The sequence below is a fragment of the Sceloporus occidentalis genome, unplaced genomic scaffold, assembly GCF_023333645.1.
Source record: "Sceloporus occidentalis isolate IW3139 unplaced genomic scaffold, rSceOcc1.0.p SCAF_4, whole genome shotgun sequence".
Taxonomy (NCBI): domain Eukaryota; kingdom Metazoa; phylum Chordata; class Lepidosauria; order Squamata; family Phrynosomatidae; genus Sceloporus; species Sceloporus occidentalis.
This window is the reverse complement of record NW_028316984.1, coordinates 35,262,125-35,281,321: the sequence shown is the minus strand read 5'-3', so window position 1 is coordinate 35,281,321 and position 19,197 is coordinate 35,262,125. Positions and strand designations below refer to the sequence as shown.

General features: G+C 39.6%; 1 protein-coding gene across 3 annotated transcripts in view; it reads right to left on the bottom strand.

Moving 5' to 3' along the window:
* Positions 1 to 9,642: 9,642 nt before the first annotated feature.
* The window catches only part of LOC149313730 (endoplasmic reticulum junction formation protein lunapark-like), a 62,823-nt gene continuing 53,268 nt past the window's right edge, over positions 9,643 to 19,197 (bottom strand). For all 3 annotated transcript variants that reach the window (XM_089519703.1, XM_089519705.1, XM_089519704.1), the window contains exons 10-13: positions 17,826 to 17,931; positions 16,837 to 16,907; positions 13,042 to 13,212; positions 9,643 to 10,606 (exon numbers count right to left, since the gene is read on the bottom strand). In XM_089519703.1, the coding sequence (XP_089375829.1) occupies positions 10,413 to 10,606; positions 13,042 to 13,212; positions 16,837 to 16,907; positions 17,826 to 17,931 (542 nt within the window). In that variant the 3' untranslated portion in view covers positions 9,643 to 10,412. The remainder of the gene's footprint in view (positions 10,607 to 13,041; positions 13,213 to 16,836; positions 16,908 to 17,825; positions 17,932 to 19,197) is intronic.

The following is a 19,197-nucleotide window of genomic DNA, read 5'->3' as shown; positions in this document are numbered from 1 at the left end:
CGCCCTTGGACCTCCCAGTCTGTGCCATACCAACTTCCCACAGTCTTCTCATCAGACAGGTAATTCTAACCCCACTGCAATCCCTAAAAACTCCACTGTCCCATTTACATATTTCCATTGCAGTTAGCTCTGTATGCTGTGTTTGTGCAAACTGCTATCTTGTGTGTGCATGTGATTGTACTCTGCATTTTTCTAAATAAAAAACTTTCTTAATTCACCCCAAACCTGGAGTCCTCCCTGTTACTATTAGTATACACTGATTCACAAAGTCCAAAGCCCTAAGATCTTCAGGAGAAGGCTTTCTCTTGGTCCTACCATCACAGGCACTCATTGTGAGAAAATGGGAGAGAACTCCCTTCCATAGGAGGCTGGCTGGCCCTCTCCATGTTGGCCTTTTACCAGTAGGTAAAAACATTTTTATGCAGGCAGACATTTGGTATATAATTCATAGCAGCATGTTTTTTATGGAGCAGGTGGGTTTTAGTTATGTTTTTAACTTTAGTATATTTTATGTGATTTTATATTATGTGTAGATGTTTTTAATTGTTTTAAATTTTACTAAGACTTTAAATGTTTTGTCTGTGAGCCGCCTTGGGTCCCTCCAGGGAGAAAGGCAACATATCAATACTGTAAATAAATAAATAAATACATTTTACACATCCCTCTTGCAAAGCTCATTTACTCAACATTTGAAGTATCAATGACAGTTGGTGGGGATTCCCCCAGTCCTCCCACCTGCTCTTTGGGTACCAATGCTAAGAACCACCATCAACAAAGGGGTCATTTTGTAAGCCACAGGCAAGGAGCAGGAGAGGACCAGTACATCCCAAAAGTGCCTTACCAGTGACCTTGCTGAGGACACTGCTGGTTGTGGTGCCAAGATGGGAGTGAATGGTGCCAAAGCATGTTTCTCAAAGCATCTTTGAGAGCTTCCAGAGCAGTGTCACTTGGCACACATCTAGTCCTTCCAAGGACACCAGCACTGGGGAGGGTAATTTGGAGGTTTTGAGGGGATCCTTTCCTGACTCCATTAGGGATCCAAGTCAGTGAAAGTTTAGGGGGATGAGGGGAGTGGTCTTAAAACAACATTTCCCGTTTCAGTTGAGCATTTAGGAGCTGTAGCATCTTGTCATGAGCTGAGTCCTTCAGCTTACCAACCAAGGTCAAGAGAGCGGGTTTGCTTGTTATAGCTTTGCTTGCTCACAATGCACTATAGAGTACTGCTGCTACATGATGGTAAATATAGTCGTATTTTAATTGCTAATTGCCCAGATTCCTTTGTAGTTAACAAGCATGTGGAAAGGTTCTCGGAGGCTGTGCTTGGAAAGCCAAGGTCAGTCTCCTGAGAACAGATGGTATGAGAGCAGAAGGAGGGGTTCCATGGGAAAAGGGGAAGAGTATTTTGGTTCCATGAAAAATGAGAATGTAGCCCACTTAAAATCTGAATTTATGTATGCTTTAATGATGCCTTGCTAACACTGGTTCTCTAGTCCTTACAACACATGTGTGTGGTGAATAGCTATATTTTTCTGAATAAAGTTTTTCTGTTTTTACTATTGAAAGCCTGAATTTCTGAAAAGAAGTGCTCCTGTACATGATACATCTCTTGCTGAGCCAGAGAGAAAAATACTTCTGCCAAACAAAGGAATCCAGTAATAGGTAATAACTTGCATTACATCATGTTGTTGGTTTGCCATACCAGAATACTTCCCCCTGTAGCCTGATTTCTGTTGCCCAAATTGTTTCAATGCATCCCATAGCAGATCTTGCTACAACAGGGATGGGCAACTATGGGAGTTCTCGGGAGTGCCTCATAGGACTTTCTGCGGACCACCTTAATTGGGGAGAAAAACCTGAACAGAAGTAAAAACCAAAGAACAAAAACAAAAACAAAAAAACAAAAAAAATACCAGGAGTCAGAAAATCACATGTAGTTTTCAGTGATTGTTAAACAGAGCAAGAAGAAGAGGTGAAACGTATTAAAAAGACAAATCACAGGCTTTGAGAAGAGGGAAATCTCCCCCTCCTTCCCCCCCCCCTTCTTAATCTTGTTGTCCAGGAAAATGTGATATACACCACTCTCCTTCTCCCAATATTATCCTCACAACAACTCTGTGAGATAGGCCAGGCTAGGAGAGACAGAATGACTGGCTCACAGTCAGCCAGTTCGTTTTGGAACTCAGCAGCACTTCATCCAGCCCTGATCCAGATCATGTTGCTCCATTTTTATTTTTCCAGCCCCTTAAAAAATGTTTACTGATCTTGTTAGCTGTATGAGCCCACCATCCTGCAGACAGGGCTCTCAAGAACATTCCCAGTATGACAATACCAACCACAGATGAGGCAGGAAAGCTGTGACTCTGGACGTTATGAACTACAGCTCTCAGCACTGAACTTTGGTGTCTGGAGATGATGAGAATTGGAATTCAAAAAACATCACAATGGATAGCTCCAATAGGGAGCTGTCAATAGATGAAGGCAGGGGCACAATTGTCCCACAGGCCTTATGTTGTGCAGGCCCTAGAATGGGGGCAGCGAATGTGTGGCCCTCAGTGTGTTTGCCTGCAAAAGCCACGAACAGGTTGTTGTCACACACAGAAACCTCCATGTGTTTGAACTGAGTGTCAGTTGATTACCACACATCCTTTTCTATGCAAAGTTGCTAGAGTGAAAACTGGAGACAGTTCCTATACCTTTCATGGCTAAGTAAAAGAGGTAATTCCAACAGTGTTGCTTGTCACCTAGTTGCGTGGCAAGAAGAAACTACTGAAACAACCTTTTCTGCACAGCTTTTAAAAGCACTGGAGCCATTGCCACTTTTGAGTCTGGCATCAATCTTGGTTTGCTAGGAGTGCTTTGCCAGAAGTGAAAATTCACCAGAATCACAGCTGAATACAGTTTACCTTAAGTGCAGCTTCCTCTGGCTGAACTCACAGTTCTCATGGCATGGCATTTTAGGTGCCTTCTTAAAGTCCTGAGGAGGCACAGTTCACCACATAACCTTTTGGTAGTGATGCAGTTTAGTTTATTCCATCCTGTCCACATTGCAATAGCAGTTGGTATAGTCCACATCCACAGCTCATGAACATTACTGTCTCTTCTGGAAGATGTTACAAGAAGGAACAGAAAAATGACAACAAAACTGGTAAAAGGAAAATGAGAAGGGGGAAGAAGGGACAGAGGGGTTGAGGCAACAATGATGAAAAGGAGATAGAAAAGAAGGGAAATCTGAGAGGAAGAATGATAAATGGAGGTGCCTTGGAAAAAATGGGGAAGTAGAATGGAGCTTTTCCCTTTTGCCAAATGTATTAACTATTCTATTAATATATGACTACAAAGACTAATAGGAAACAGCCTATTTTTCCTATGTTCTTTTCACATTTTTAAAGAAATGATTTAGCTGCCAACTACAGAAAAAAATTAACCCCAACTACAGAAGAATATGTAGCTTTCCTCCAAATGTATCCAGCTGTATGTGAGAATAAGCTCTGGGGAATGAAAGATGTTGACTTCCTGATGTGGAATCCTGGTCTTAGCTCCTTCTCTGAAAGAAGGAACATCCAAGCTCCTCACTGCCACGGCCGATTTATGCATTCTTGAAGTACTACTTAGAATGACAGCAACACAGGTACCAGGGTATCAGGTAGCATTAGTCTTTAACATGAAATCTCATCCTAGCACTCTTCTTTAGCTTGGCCAAAAATAAACCAGCAGAGGGGAAAACAGAATACCAGCCTTTGCTTGATATACAGGTTCTCACAATGACTTGTTTCCATTGCACTTCAACTATAAACCCTCCAAGACCAGGAAGAATATTTTCCAAACGTGAAGATGGTCCAGCTTAAAGATAAGCCTTTTTTTTAAGGTATCATTTATTTTAGTGAGATAATTTAATGTTGGATGTACCATTCTCCTCCAAAAATGATATGGAGCATCTCTAATTTTGTCTGGATGATGCACATCCCTTCAAAAGGATCTTAAAATGAAAATGAAAGATCTTAAAATGAAAATCAATATACATCCAATAAATAAATAAATAAATAAATAAATAAATAAATAAATAAATAAATTTCATTTACCCAATATCTGTACAATGGCTCTGTCTATTGTGAAGTCGAAGGCTTTCAAGGCTGGCATCCATAGTTTTTTGTAGGTTTTTCGGGCTATGTGGCCATGTTCTGGAATAATTTATTCCTGCCATTTCATCTGCATCCGTGGCTGGCATCTTCAGAGATTGGTGGCATGGAAGTGAGTGGGGTATGTGTGTATATATATATATATATATATATATACACTGTGTGACCCTTGGGAGGAGGTGATTCACATGTTAATCTCTGCACTGGTCTGTTGTTAAATGGCAAGGCCTCAGGGTGGGAGGATATGCGGGGGGATATGTGTGTCTGTTTAATTAGCAATCCGTTGTATCCATTTGATGTAAAAATACCTTCCCTTTGGGTCATTGTTTGTCTTCACTCTTGTGGTTTTTCCTGGGTCTGGCAGCTCTTCTGATGTCTGAGCTCTGTCTATTTCTTCCCCAAATGGACATTTAGGGCTGGAAACCAAGGCAAGGCAACTTGTGGCTCTCCTGATGTTGTTTAATTGAAACTTCCATCAGTCCCATCCAGCACAAGCCCATAGGAGTGATAGCAGAAATTGTCCAACACTGGAGGGCCACAAGTTGTTCACTATGGGCATTCACATATCTGCAGGCTTCCCTGAACCCGATGCCTTTCAAATGTGTTACCAAGTTGGCTGGGGATAGGGACTGTTGTCTAATGCATTCAGAGGCTGGCAGGTTAGGGTAGGCTATCATAGAGAATAAAAGCTGCTTCTTCTATCAACTCTGTCCTCAATCAGAAGAAGTGAGTTTCTGCCAATATCATTTCCTACCTCAGTCCTTTTCCACTGCAACTGTCACCTGCCTGTTCGCTCACCCTGGAGCAGAAGCTTGACAACGTTGCTAGCATTATCATAGACCAGCGCATTCAGCTTTATCCTCACTGAAGTGCAAACCACTATGGAAATTTTTCAGGACTTCTTGACCCTTCATTAAATGTATTATTTGTGGGTTTTCTTGCTATATACCATATCCTGTTATTCTCCATGGATGGGATTGAAAAAGGTTTTAAATTCTCACACTTTTGGGAGTATTTTCTTGACCCAAGGGAAATGTCAGTGTGTTTTGGGAGATTAAAATGCCCCGTGTCCAGAGGAATGTTTTTGTGACTGTAGAATGAAAGGGATTCCACAGTAACCAAACATACACAGCCAGAAAAACTTATGTTTACATGAAGCAGAATATTTTCTTGGAGGACCTAGCAAACTTTGTTTTCTGCAAAGATGATAAACAACCTAATTTCTGTAATCAAAAAATACATTATTTCCAAATAAGAATTTTTTAAAAAGCTTGTCATAACATCCATATCTCTGGCTTGGGCTTTCCTGTTCACAATCAAGAGTGTGCAATGGTTGCCCTTCCACCTCCAAGGAGCTGTAGAACGTGATTGTTTCTCATCCAAGCACTCACCTCCAGTTTCTCTGCATTGTGTTTTGACCACAAAATGGAAACTAACATCCCCCCTCCATCCATTCCATTGTATGGGACAAAAACAACCCCAGTGGCAATATTCAACAGATATACTGTGACATTCTTTTTGTTCCAGTTATTTTTTTAGCCATAAATAAAACTTGTACATGGCAAGTGGCTGAAACTTGGAGTTTAAAATTCTTGCAGTGATAAAACCATAAAACTCCTGCTTTGCAGGCCTAGTACTGTGGAAATTCTACAACAAAATGTGACCGAGGAAGGGTTTACTAAAATATCCTATCTTCTAAGAGGGATTAATGATTAATAGCCCCAATTCCTCCCTGAAGAAACTCGTCTATTTCCTAGTCAGTTTCTGTTCCTGTAACAGACCAGGAAATGTCAATTATGGCTGGCATCCTGTTAATGAATTACAATAGTCCAACTTACACTATTAGAAGCCACTTTTTGGGCTGTTGTGGAAGTTAAAATTCCTCCCTGACAGTTCCATGACCAACACACCACCAAACCTATTTCCATCTGTGCAACATTAGTTCTTGTTTCTTTCTCCAGTTCATCCCAGATCTTTTCAAGGGTTCCCAATCCCTCCATATAAGACAGAATTTGAAAAAGGGATGGGAAATGAGTAGTTAATGCAACCCCCCAACACTCTTTATAAACATGTTCTCTTGTTGAAATTGCCATCACCCCATTGCCAAAGCAGACTGAACACATTATTGACAAATATCCCATTCACTATATGATGTGGGGTGGGGGGTGGTGAGAGTGATAACATGTTGGCTAATCTAGAACTGAGTAGCAGGAAGCACAGGGATGGAATGACATCCAAAAGGCAATATTCAAATAATCTGGGTTTGAGGAGAAACTTGCACCTCCAGTTTTGAACTGCTCATTTCCACATGAAAATGTGGAAATATTTGATGCAAGTCTAAATAATCGTGACTCAGTAATGTAAAATAACACTGATACTGGTTTTTCTACTTTCACATTTATGACACTGTTCATTCCAGAGATCAAAACTAGAGGCCTGGATTTCAGTTACATCTTAGAGGGATTCTTTGCTGCTTGTGCAATTACTATTGCTCCTATAACTATTTCATATTTAACTTGAACAGATGTACAGAATATTAAAGAGACATAGTCCCTGTTCAGAGACCTTACAATCTAAAACAATCACTTTCCTCTTTCTATTATACGGTGATACTTTTATTATTTTCATCAAATCAATTATACTGCTGTCTTCAACAGTACTCAATTTTCCCAGGGCTGCAAAATATGACTGGGATTTGTTTTTGGTAAATACATGAAATAACAAAAACATACAGTGCTTTCTTTGGATGGTTCACGCCGAACAGAGGCATCAAATATGGTTTATTTAATTGCTCTAAATAAACTGATTGGTCCTAAATGAAGCTTGTAACATGTGCTAATTTACAGCAAGAACCAGCTTTACCCTTGGCAACTGAGTTGAGTTCTGACAGCAACAGTGCCTTTGCAGGTGGAGCAGATGGAAGGAATTCCCTCTCTCCCTGCCACTTTCTCAATCTCCCTTTGGTTCTATCGAGACCTGATTGGGAAGAGGTGGTCTCTGAGACCTGATGCTGCAAAGAGGACTGAACCAGTCCTGACAGCAAGGGGCATGAATGACAACCATGACTAGAGACCTTGGCTCAAAAGTGACAACTGAAATGATGGGCACAGTAGCTGAATGCTGTCACCATTCCAACAGGGACAGAGTTTGGACAATATCCTTTCTCTTTTATTTTCCCTTCTGGATTACAGTTCCCACTCCCTCAGCCAGCATGGCCAGTGGGAGATTGTGAGTCATAGTCCAACTTTTCCAAGCTCGATGCTAGAACAGGATGGAAGAGACCAGACACATGGGGTACCACATGAAGGGATGGAAAGAAATTGGGCCTCCAAATGTTGTTTGACTGCAATGTCCTTGGCTATGCTATCTTGGGCTGAATGGATTGGCAATCAACTGATATCTGAAGGGCCACATATTCAACATTTCTGGCCTAAGTGGGGTTAGGCTGAAACTGTTCTTATGGTTCTATCTTATTGGGACTAAAAAAATTTTGGATGAGGCAAATTGCTATCTGTAGCTCTTTTGCAGCCTATTCAACCACAACTTCCACAGTGGTTAAATTGCCAGAGGGGCAGCTGCTGCTGCTGCTTACCAAGGGAAGAAGAGTTCATATGCTTAAAATGCAGCAAGTCTAGGCTCTAAAATGAAGGATAAGGAGGCTGCGAGTGATCTGTGAATGCATTTCTTCCTGAGCTGAGCCCAGCTGCTTTTCATCATCTGAATTGTTTTCCCTGCACCCCTTTCCCACCTGTAAGAAGCAGCACCACCAAACAAGGCTTGAGAATTGATGGAGTGCAGGGAAAACATGGAATTGCACAAGTAGAGCATGAATGCTCAGCCTGTTTCATAGAGGATCTCACCATCTCCTGAGGTAGCCAGAACTCAACACAGACATGATCAAAGACAACCTTATATGGATGCCCATTTTACAGGGAAAGAAAACAGAAAGATGACTTGCTGGAAAGCCATCATGGCATAAATATTTGTCTTTTTAAAAAACAGTTTTACTTGCTATTTTAAATGTAGTGGTAGTCAGGAATCCTAGGTAATCTGCTACAAGTGGCCAGAGACCTACGTTTTGCGCATCAGGCATAGAGAACTGCCACATTTCTGTGCCTAAGTAGAAGCTTCTGATTTTATTACCCCAGTAGAACTCAACAATCACCACCATCAGATCCACACAGTACTAAATGACAGAGTACAACCAGCACTGTTTTACCCATGGTGGGGTGCCAGGGCACAACCATGCTAGCCTGGATTAATACTTTGGTTTGCACATATCAAGGTTTGGTCAAATTCTGTCCACAGTTTGTAGCTTATCAACTAAATGAGACTAATATGTGTAGAGATCTTGTAGCATCTTTGAGACTAACTGGGCAGAAAAAGTTTGTAGCATGAGCTTTCATAGACTTTAGTCTACTTCTTCAGATGCTTATGGTGGAGTGGAAGCCGGGTACAGACAGGTGTGCAGGAATTTTAATGAAGAAAACTGAAAAGGAATGTTGGCTACTGAAGACCCAGTATGAGTAAAATCCATGAACCCTACATGATACGAAGTTTGCAAAGGGCTGCGCACACATAGGTCCTTAAATGCTTAAATGCTAAAGGAAACTGTTTTTCTTGATATTTTGAAAATCAAGCACATTAATTCTTTATACTTATGTCCTGCTTTTCCCTTCAAAACACCTTACATGGCATTCTAAAAGTCTCCCAGGTGGCACTGTCTAGGCTGAGATCTACTTAGAATTACTATGGCGCAGTACAGACCGCTGAGAAACACTGGCCTACCGGCACCCGTTTGTACTCCAGAGGGATGGCGCAGCCCCCAAACTGCGCGCCGTCACTCTGGAGTAAAAAGAACCCAGACGCCGCGTGTCACTTACGTCAAAATGGCAGCGCCCGTATAGACGGGACACCACCATTATTGTGCCGCCGCACCGTACTACGGCTAGGGAACGTGCGGTTGGTGTGCAGTCCCTAATGCTAAAATCGACGCAAGCACGGCGCTTCATACCCATTTGTATCAAGTCACTGCTAATATTGTTAAATGTTTCCAGACCATTCTCTTGAGTACATGTCGCACCAGCCCAGGGGCCATATAAAAGTAAATTAATAATATATACAGTGTGGATCACCAAACATGAAAAAGTGTGCTAAAGTGCTACACAAATAATAATCACATATTATTCTGAATCAAAATAAGTAATTATCATCATTAACATCTATAGGAATATGGACTGTTAACCTCTTTTCACTAGGCTTTGCTATCCTGATTTTTATCTTTCAAGTACTTTCACAAAATTATAAAAATGGTTTTAATAGTAAGTGTAACTTTATTATACTGTGTGGGAACTGTGCTGCCCTCCAGATATTGCCAGACTCTAAACTCTCATCATTTCTCACTTCTGATTATGTTGACTGGGGCTTCTGGAAGTTGCAGTCCAACAACTGCAGGAGGGCCAATGATCTGGTGTAGGGCAATTACGAAAATATGCAAAGTGAGCAATTAATGCTACATAGTCTTTATTTTCCTTTAACAAAATACACAAAATTCACTTATATAGTCATTATTGTACAGGTATAAATAAATGTTCAGTATTCAAGTACAATCAAGTGCAGATATTCCTACGCTTCTTGTAAACACAACCTAGTTTTCTATTTCACATGCCTTTAGACCATTTGCTTTGCATATAGCCCCTAAAGGACAGCTTGTACCTCTGACTACTCCCCTCAGCTGCATTCTCTCAAGGAAATAAAAGGATAAGGAGTGACTTACATTTTCATTGTAATGTCACTTTCGTACTGTTTATGGTAAATACCTAAGCTCATTTTCTCCTGTAAATGTCTAGATACTTAAAATGTATTTAATACCTAAATATTACAACAACAACAAAAACCCTAAATGTTTACCAAACCAAGAATTAATTATACACCTTTGAGTGATTTGCAGCACTCATTTGTTCAATGACCAAATAATACTACATTTTAGATCGCACCTTTGGAAAATATACTGTTAAGCATGTTTACATTTTTTTTAAAGTTTCCAAAACAAAAGGTAAGGATAACTTTGCTTGATAGCTGCACATTCTGAAGTGTTTTAGGTCATCACCAAAGCAAACACAGTCTTGCTATGCAATACTTGTTGTGCACATAGCTTTAACTTAACAGTGGGAGTGGCAGTCGTAGCTCATGAGAGTGTGGACATAACCTTGTCTGAAAGCAACCCACCTGAAAAAGTAACAACTGAAAGAATATTGCTAAAAAATAATCAGGCACTTATTCTTCCACTATAGGTTCTTCCCTTTGGTCATCTGGAACAGGTGTCAAGTTTGTAACTCCAGTTTTGGTTTCAATAGTTGGTTGTTCTCTCTCTGCTGCTTCAGCTACATCAACGCTGTGTTCTTCAATAATGAGAGCTTGAACATTTTCCACATCTTCTTCAGTAAGTGGGATGCTTTCATCTAAACGTTCTGCAAGACACACAAATTTTTGATTACACTAATATGATTTCCATAGCATTAACTTAGCCAGAAATATCTAACACATAAAATTTTTAAGCATATTGTTTCAAACATCTCTACAGTTTTTAGGAGTTAAATGCAAGGGAGGGGAGAAATCCTTATCTGGAATAGGCATTAATTTAGCCAACATAAGCTCTTGCTACAGCTGCTCCCAGCTACTGGTTAGCCCTGTAACTGTTTTCTGGATGAATTCTCCCTGAACCTTAGTCCACTTGTGGGAAGGAGTATTTTCAGTAATCTCCCTCTGCCCCAAAAGATTCCTTCTGGGTATGTTCTCAAAGATCCTTCCTTATAATTACAGTGCGCCGACACCAACCGCAGGCTTGCCATCCAGTTTGAGCTTCCGCAGAATGAAATTTGAGAATTCAAGGACAAGAAAGATAAGATGGAAGCTTTGGAAATTATAAAAATGTTGTATTTTAACAAATAATAATAATAATAAATAGAAATTTAAAAAATAGACATAATTACATAATAATTTTCTGCTACAAACAATTAAATATGTTAATAATGCTATTCAACTATATTTCTCACAAGATATAGTAAGGTAAGACCTTCTTTTCTAGTGAGAAACAATTTTATTTATTAATTACATTTACATCCTGTTTTTCCCCCAATGACCTCAGGACAGCAGATGAGGTTCTACAATTCGCCACTTTTATCTTCACTAAAATCCTGTGGGGCACATCCAGCGGAAAAAGGATGACTGGCCCACAGCCACCCAGGGAATTTCTCTATGCGATCTGAACTTGGATTTACCAAGTCCGAGTCTAATACTCCAACCAGTACATTAAATTGACTGTCAACAGATAGCTGCATCTGTTGGAGGTTACTATGTGAGATTGCTGCCCATTGGTCTGTGAGTAGGTCCTTTAGATTCTGGCCTTTTAGTGGTCTATATCTAACCATGCAATAGCAGCCATGATAGAACTTTTATTCACTTTCTTTCCTCCTGCACTTCTTAGGACCACCCAAAAATCTGCTAGTGTGTTCAGATCTGGAGCTAGTTTTGAGGGTGCTTAGGGGCCTGATGGAAGGAGGGAATGTATTCTCCTAGTTATGCTGACAAAAATAATGGAATAACCCTGCTGAATTCTGGTGTTTGCTGATGTGTGCCTTTACATTGTTTCTGACTTATGGCAACCTTAAGGCAACACTATCATGGGTTTTTTTGTTTGTTTGTTTTTGGTAAGATTTATTTGGAAGAGGTTTGCCATTGCCTTCCTCTTAGGCTCAGAGAATATGACTTGCCCAAGGTCACCGCTGAGTGAGGATTTGAACACTGGTCTCCAGAATTGTAGTCCAAATCGCTATGCCACACTGGCTCTTTTTGTTGCTGTACCTTATGATCATTACATTTATTTCCTTATAACATGCCTTAGATACCTGTTACCACACATTTTTGAAAAATGAATTTGTGTTTCAGGCCAGATACAAAACCAAAACCAATTATCCATCTGCATCAATATCGTAAAAGGTTACAAAGGGTTTTTGACCAATATTATTACTCTGTAGCCTATTATATTCCTTCAATGGGACACATTTACTTATATGACCTTGGGTTCACTTTCAATGGACATTTGAGGGGGAAATTCTCTGCCTAGAATGTTAAAAAATAAGAGCTACAGATATTCTCACTCTATGTTCTTCAATGGAGAATAAAACATTAAAATGGAGCATTTTACCCTTATATTCGCTGAATACAGTATTTTCTTAATAGCTGAATATAAGATGCTCACTGTATTTTTTGCCTATTAAACATCTGAAAAGGAACTCTGTTAAATTAAAGTTGACAATTTGTCTTTGAACCTCCCCCTTTTTAAACAAGTCAGTTTTACTAGATTTTCCTGCCCTCAGGAAAACAGCAAATCTAACTTAAGGAACAAAGGCAGGAACTTCAACCCAATGATCTGTGAAAAAGAAAGAAATTTAACCCCTCTGGGACCCAAATTCCTTAATTGTAGAGTGCAAACACTTATACTGATACAAATATAGTTAATCACTAGAACCATGGTTTTTTTACAGAAACAAAATTTAAGGAAAAAATAACCTTGCTAGGTGGCATGAGAAGAATTCAGTTTATAAATGAGAAGTATATGAATTTGGAGTCCCTGTACAGCTGGAAAAATACCTAAAACATAATCTTACAAAGTAGGAACAAATGTGTTAAAAATATATCACAGATTAATCCAAGGAGCTGTTCTCAAAAATCAAAGTGAAAAGAGATCCTTCCCCCATGCTATGACTTGGTAGCTGCCTCTAGTTATGAATAATGTTAGGATCACATTATGACAAACCTTAGCAAACAATGAAGAGCAATGCAAAAAAATGAAAAAATCCTTCAGATCACTACATCAAGCAAAATATAGACGATTCATACAAACCTTCAGCTATTTGAGTGTCCTGTAACTTTTCTTCCTCTGACTGCAGTGATTCAGTCGTGATTTCACTTTCAGCAGACTGCTTCTTTTCAGCACCGAAATCCAGAAGTCGTGGAGCTTGAGGTCTGGTTTTTCTTGCAGGGTTCAGGAAAAAGCAATAGGCACATCTAAACGCTGCACAAAGATTTGATATAAGAATATGCAAATGCTTCAATCTATATAAAGGGTTAATTACTTAGAAGTTATTTTCTGTTCTTATTTGGAAAGTGAGTGTTTCCCATTATAAGCTGCTCACTGTCTACTCTGACTGTTAAGAAATGGTAACAGCAACAAAAAACCAAGACTTGCTCTTCTACAGCAGGAAAGTCACCACTCACATTTGAAACTCTTGCTACATATTTTCATAAATGTTTTGGTTCTAATATTCCAAGCTCAACAAGGAACACAGTCACAGGAATGCTAAAAAGGGCAGGACCAAGTTAGGGCCCCTGCATAATGCTAAAGCTGTGATGTAGGAAAGGAAAGGCACAAGCTTGGTGCATGACCATGTCCTTTCATGGCTCCTGGCAATAGCAAATAATAGCTGGTCCTTGTAGGTCACCCATGATGCCTCTCCCATGATTACCTCAACCCACAAAATGAAAAAATCCAATGGCAACCCTACCTCCAATGGATGATTCCCTAGAGTTTGCAAATATTAAGGAATAAAAGCTACTTTGTAGAACAAGTGGATTGATCCATTCTTAACTTTAATTTTGAATACTGGCCATGTATGCAGAAAGAGAATATGAACATTGAAAAAGGTTTGGCAACTGGGTGGCAAAGAAATGTCGTAAAATACAAAACGTCTCATATTTTAAGTAAGCAGTCACAAATGGACAGACATTTTGATGACTTCCTCCAAGGTTCTGTATTACACACCCCACAGCCTAATCAACAGCTGATGAGACATTTTAAATACTTTACATATGAGACATTAATGTATGCTTTCTGAAAAGAAAATGCCTCTAAATCCCTAGATGTGCAAGTTCTTCCCTTCACCACAGGACATATGCACTGGTTTTATTTTGTGACAGGTAATTTCGACCCAGATGAAAGCATATTGTACCGGTAAATGGGGGCTATCTATATATACTAGATTTTGGAAACAAATGCATTTAGGAGAACAGACACTGATGCTACAACACACTGAAATCTGCTTTCAAGCAGATGTTTGGAAGCAGCATGCTAAGAACATTGATGCCACTAAAAACAAAAAACTAAAATAAATAGTGTCACAACGTAAGAGCAAAATATAGCATATATACATTTAGGGGCACTATTCAATACAAACTTTCTGTTATATGCACAGAATGACTATCATTATCTGAGGCATCTTAAGTAAATTTAGGGAGGGGGGATGTATTCAGGAGGGATGGAGCCGAATTTTAGCCACATATGTATAGATCAGGGTTCTTTAAATATTTCAGCAGCAAAATTATTGCCCTGATAATACAAGAGCACACAGAAGGCACTGGTAACTGCCATGAACACTTTTGCAAAGCCAAAACGCAAACAGGACCATATACCCAAGTAAAACAGAAGAAAGCATGTGTCTTTGCGAATTTATTTCACATTACTTGCAGACAGAATTTTGTTTGCTGAGAGAAGGTAAAAACAAACATCTGTCTTCGATGAAGAATTGTGTCTCTGTCTTTAGTTATTGTCAGCTATAAAACTAAAGAATAGCCTTGGGATTTTGTTCCTACTCCACCTCTGATATTTCCTACAGATTTTGCTGGTAAAGCAAATTTTGTTAATGTGAGTGTGATGGTGAGACCTACTCACCAAACTACTTTCCTACTGTGGCAGCCCCATGGGTTTTCTTATCCCACCACTGCCACCAATTTATGTCAAGACCCTTTACTTGTAATCACTGTTCTATTTTACTTGTGATCCTGCCATCTCTCTACTGATTGCCACTTTACTCTTAAAATATGTTTTAAAATTGTTAGTAGCTTGGTAAGTATTCAGGTTCCAGACAAGTCTTTCTTGGACAACAAATAAACTTTATTTAAACAATGGTTTGATAATGTTTCACTTGTTCAGTTGGTATATTCACTTGTTACAGTTTTACTTTGTTGCATTCAGTTACACATTGTTACTTTACTATCTCTTCCTATAGAGAATATCAGCTACTTTTACTTAAAACTCTCACAATCTTGGTATTAGGTTCCCTTCTCAAACCTATCTCTATCCTAGCCAACTAGGTTAATTAAATTCTACAGGATAACCCACTCCAGCAACTCCCTCTCTCTGAGTTCTGGATGTATATCAGTAGGGAGTCTCTCACTTTTGGACTTTACCCCTAACCGTTCCTGTCTCTCCCTCACTGGACTCTTCCTCTATGGACTCTGGATATAACTGAGCCCTATCTGACCCTGTCACAGAGCTCAGTTGTTCCCTTCCAACTTCAGCTCTCACAGTCCCTAACCTCTGGACTGTCACTCAATCAGACCCTAACTGTCTGAAAACAAAACCCTATCTGGCCTCAACTATCACTAAAGAAATTTTTCTCTTCTTACCAGTCAACATTCTATTGGCTGTCATTATGCCAGCCCAACTTTGTCTGCTCTCCACAGTGGGGACCTAGAAATAAAACCTTTCAGAGTAGTATGAATAGTTAAGAGCAGTGTTTAGAAGCACACACACCAACGTACAGTCACCCCTCTTAACTCGGGGATATCAAATCTGCACGCACAATCCATGGAGGGGCGACCTCTGCTATTTCCTACGGCACGCGTGCCCAGGCCGCACACATGGGGGCACACTCCATTCAAGCCTATGAGCCTTGAATATGTGCGAGCCTCCATTTTTGGTGGGGGGGGGGGTCTGGAAAGGATCCCCTGTGAAAACGGAGGGCCAATTGTATTTGTACAGCCCAGTTTTGTACTCATGTCTATGATATGGACATTATGAAACTTCAAACAAAAAAAAACCTGGAATATATTATAAAGGTACACATGAATGAATACAACTACACTCGTCCCTCGATATACACAGACTTATCATTACGGTTTTGATCATTCACAAATGAGCAAATCCTCCCTCCCTCCCTTCCCTCCTTCTTCCCCCCAGCACCGGGGCCTTTAATCCATGCCAACTGCATGGGAACTCACTTTCCCAGCAGCGCCTGGGGCCTGGCGTGCACACATCCCACCCCATCCCATCCCCTGCTGCTGCAGCCAATGGGCATGTGATACGTCAATTGGCTGCAGCGGAAGGGGTGGGGCATGTACACCAAGCTCCCTGAGCACTGCTGGGAAAGCGAGTCCCCATGCAGTCAGTGTGGATTACATGCCCCAGTGGCCTCAATGCTAGGGGGAAGAAGGAGGGAGGGAGGAGTCCCATTGTCCCCATGGCGATCCGCCATTGAGGACAATGGGACTTGAATATTTGCGAAATTTCGGATTTGCAGGGGGGGTGGCAGGAACGTATTCCCCACAAATCCAGAGGGACCACTGTAATTATGATAAAGATGATTTTAAAAGGGCTATCCTCCAACATAGAATTAAGTGCACTTAACCTTAAAAGATACAAGCACTCTTATAACCCTGTCTGACACAGAACTAGTATGTTACATTACCAAAATATCTCAGGGAACTCGAAGGAACAAGCTTAAGCTTCTTCAAGCAGCAAAATATATTCACTTATTCTTAACTTTTATTTTGAGCAACAGAAGAAGAGAGAAACTAAAAGGTTTTGCGACAACACTTAAATAGTTGTTTGTTAATCACTCTAATAAGCATTTATTCTTACCAATATATTCAAATTCCTCCTTCAAAGCCATCCCATTGTGTGAGAAACACTGCTGGCAAATCAGTGCATATCTAAAAAACAAAAGATGAGTGGTTAAAAACATCACTGTGCCATTTAATTTAGGCATTTTACCATGTGCCTAGATCGCTTCAAAAATGCATGCCAGCAAGAGGGCATTAAAATTTAAAGGGACAAATGGCATTTGTGCTTCTTGGTCTGCTCCTTGGTGTCATGGTGCCCTCATCTCACAATGTCAACCGGAGTGGAATATTCTCTGAAGTGGGAAGCCCAGGTTCCTCAGCCCATGTATTTAGTTCACTGTCCAGACAACTATCCCGCCATACTATAAAATGATTTTCATGAATGTATCACAATACTGCCTATATAAATTCACTATTGGGATACACTTGAGCTTACAGACTCAATTATTATAGCAATTTGTTCTTGCTTTCACATTTCAGCTAGATAAAGTTGGTTTAGTAAAAATCAAGGCAGGATTAATGTATACAGACAGGGCAGAATATTTGAAAATAGGCTACAAAAAACTTCTTGAATAAACCAATGATTTACAAATCTCGCTTCAACAATGGTAGCATATATAAGAACAGGCACAAATACTAACCGAACTGTTAAAATTTGTTGTCATGGTTCTTAAAACGGTAACTAAATTTTTGCATTAGTGAAACAAACTTTTTGTAAGTTATTAGAAAAACACACAACTGAAATCATACAGCTGCTTATTTAGCAATCAGTCCCACTGAACCCACTGCGGCTAAAGAGACTGCATTTAACAGCCCCTTTGCATATCACCTAGCCTAGTATCTGAGAAGTACAACACTACCGAAGTTAAAAGCTACAGTGTGAGTTCCTCCCATCTGGTAGAGGGTTTCTGACACTTCCCAAATGGTACAAAAAGAAGTTTCATAGGTAATCTGAAAAGCAGTTCATCATTATGACTTTGGAAATTACTATAATAAAAGACATTTTACCTGTTTTGTGGACCATCTCCAACTAAATATTCAACAATTCTATCTAATGCTCCTCTCTCTCTTGGAAGAATAGGTCTTGCCAAAGGAGGTCCTGGAGGATGAAGACCTGGAAGACCAAAAGATAGGGGAGCAAAAATCCAGGCTACACCTTAACAAGGAATAATGCTCCCTAACATATTTTATAGTTTACATGAGTTTCCTGGCCTCCACTGTCACATTGTGTCCCATACCTCCACTTTTCCCGAATGAAAAATAAGTCAAACATAATTTTCTTTGAAGATTTAAAAAAACAAAATACTTTCCCCAAGTTACTGGGCTGAATTGAACATCACTGCCACTATACCCAACAGTTAAAATACAAAACAAATTAGTGGAAGTGGTAGTTCAGAGCTAGAACACATGATCTGAACACACAAAAAGTCCTAGATTCAATCCCCAGTACCTCCAGGCAGAGCCAAGAAAGAATCCTGTCAGTCAGGGTTGACAATATGGGGATAAACAGAATAATATTCTGACTCAATATGTGGCAGTTTCCTAACTTGTGAGTGTTCAAGATCAATGTTTTCCATGTTATTAAGCATTAACGATCTGAATACAATTCGAGCATGAAACAACCATAGGGTTTGTAGCTAAATGCTTCCTAGCTACTCTTAACATGGCCTCAGACCTGAGATCATGTGCCACAAGTATCTCTCCAGTTTCTTGGCACACTAACAAACCTTCCAACCATGCATCTTATTCCTCATGCTGATATGGACAACAGTAATTAATACGAACATCAAAAGCAATCATTGTGGCCAGTCTGGCCATTTCTGCAACGCTTGGCAAACTCTCAACTACCTGCTGGTTATTAATTTTTAGACATATGGAAGCTCTGTGGTAATACATATTAAATTGATTCTTCTCCACAAAGTATAATGTAATGAAAAAAATGAATTATCTTTTCTAGTTTAAAGATAATTAAGTGCAGTCATATGTACTTCAACTGCTTTTCTCACAAGACAAGAAGAAATCTCTGCACCAAGAAACTGAATTATTTTTACCTTTCACCATGTGTTGTCTGTAATGTCTATCATGGATAAGTTATTTTTAATATATCATACAGACAGCCACTGTAATTCCAGAACAAGCCATACACTCTCAATACTGTCATGATTATCCCTTTTATTAGTACATTTTGGAATTTATACTAATCAAAGCACTTGTTTGTTATTCATTCCTGAGATCATTTTTAAAATAGTTAAATTTACCATTATTAATAGAATTAATTGCCATTAATGGTTGGGTTCTATAATTTAAAATTGAAAAATGAACCAAACAGCTAACCTTCAGTTCAAAATAAGGGATACAGTACTAATTTTCACAGTTATCC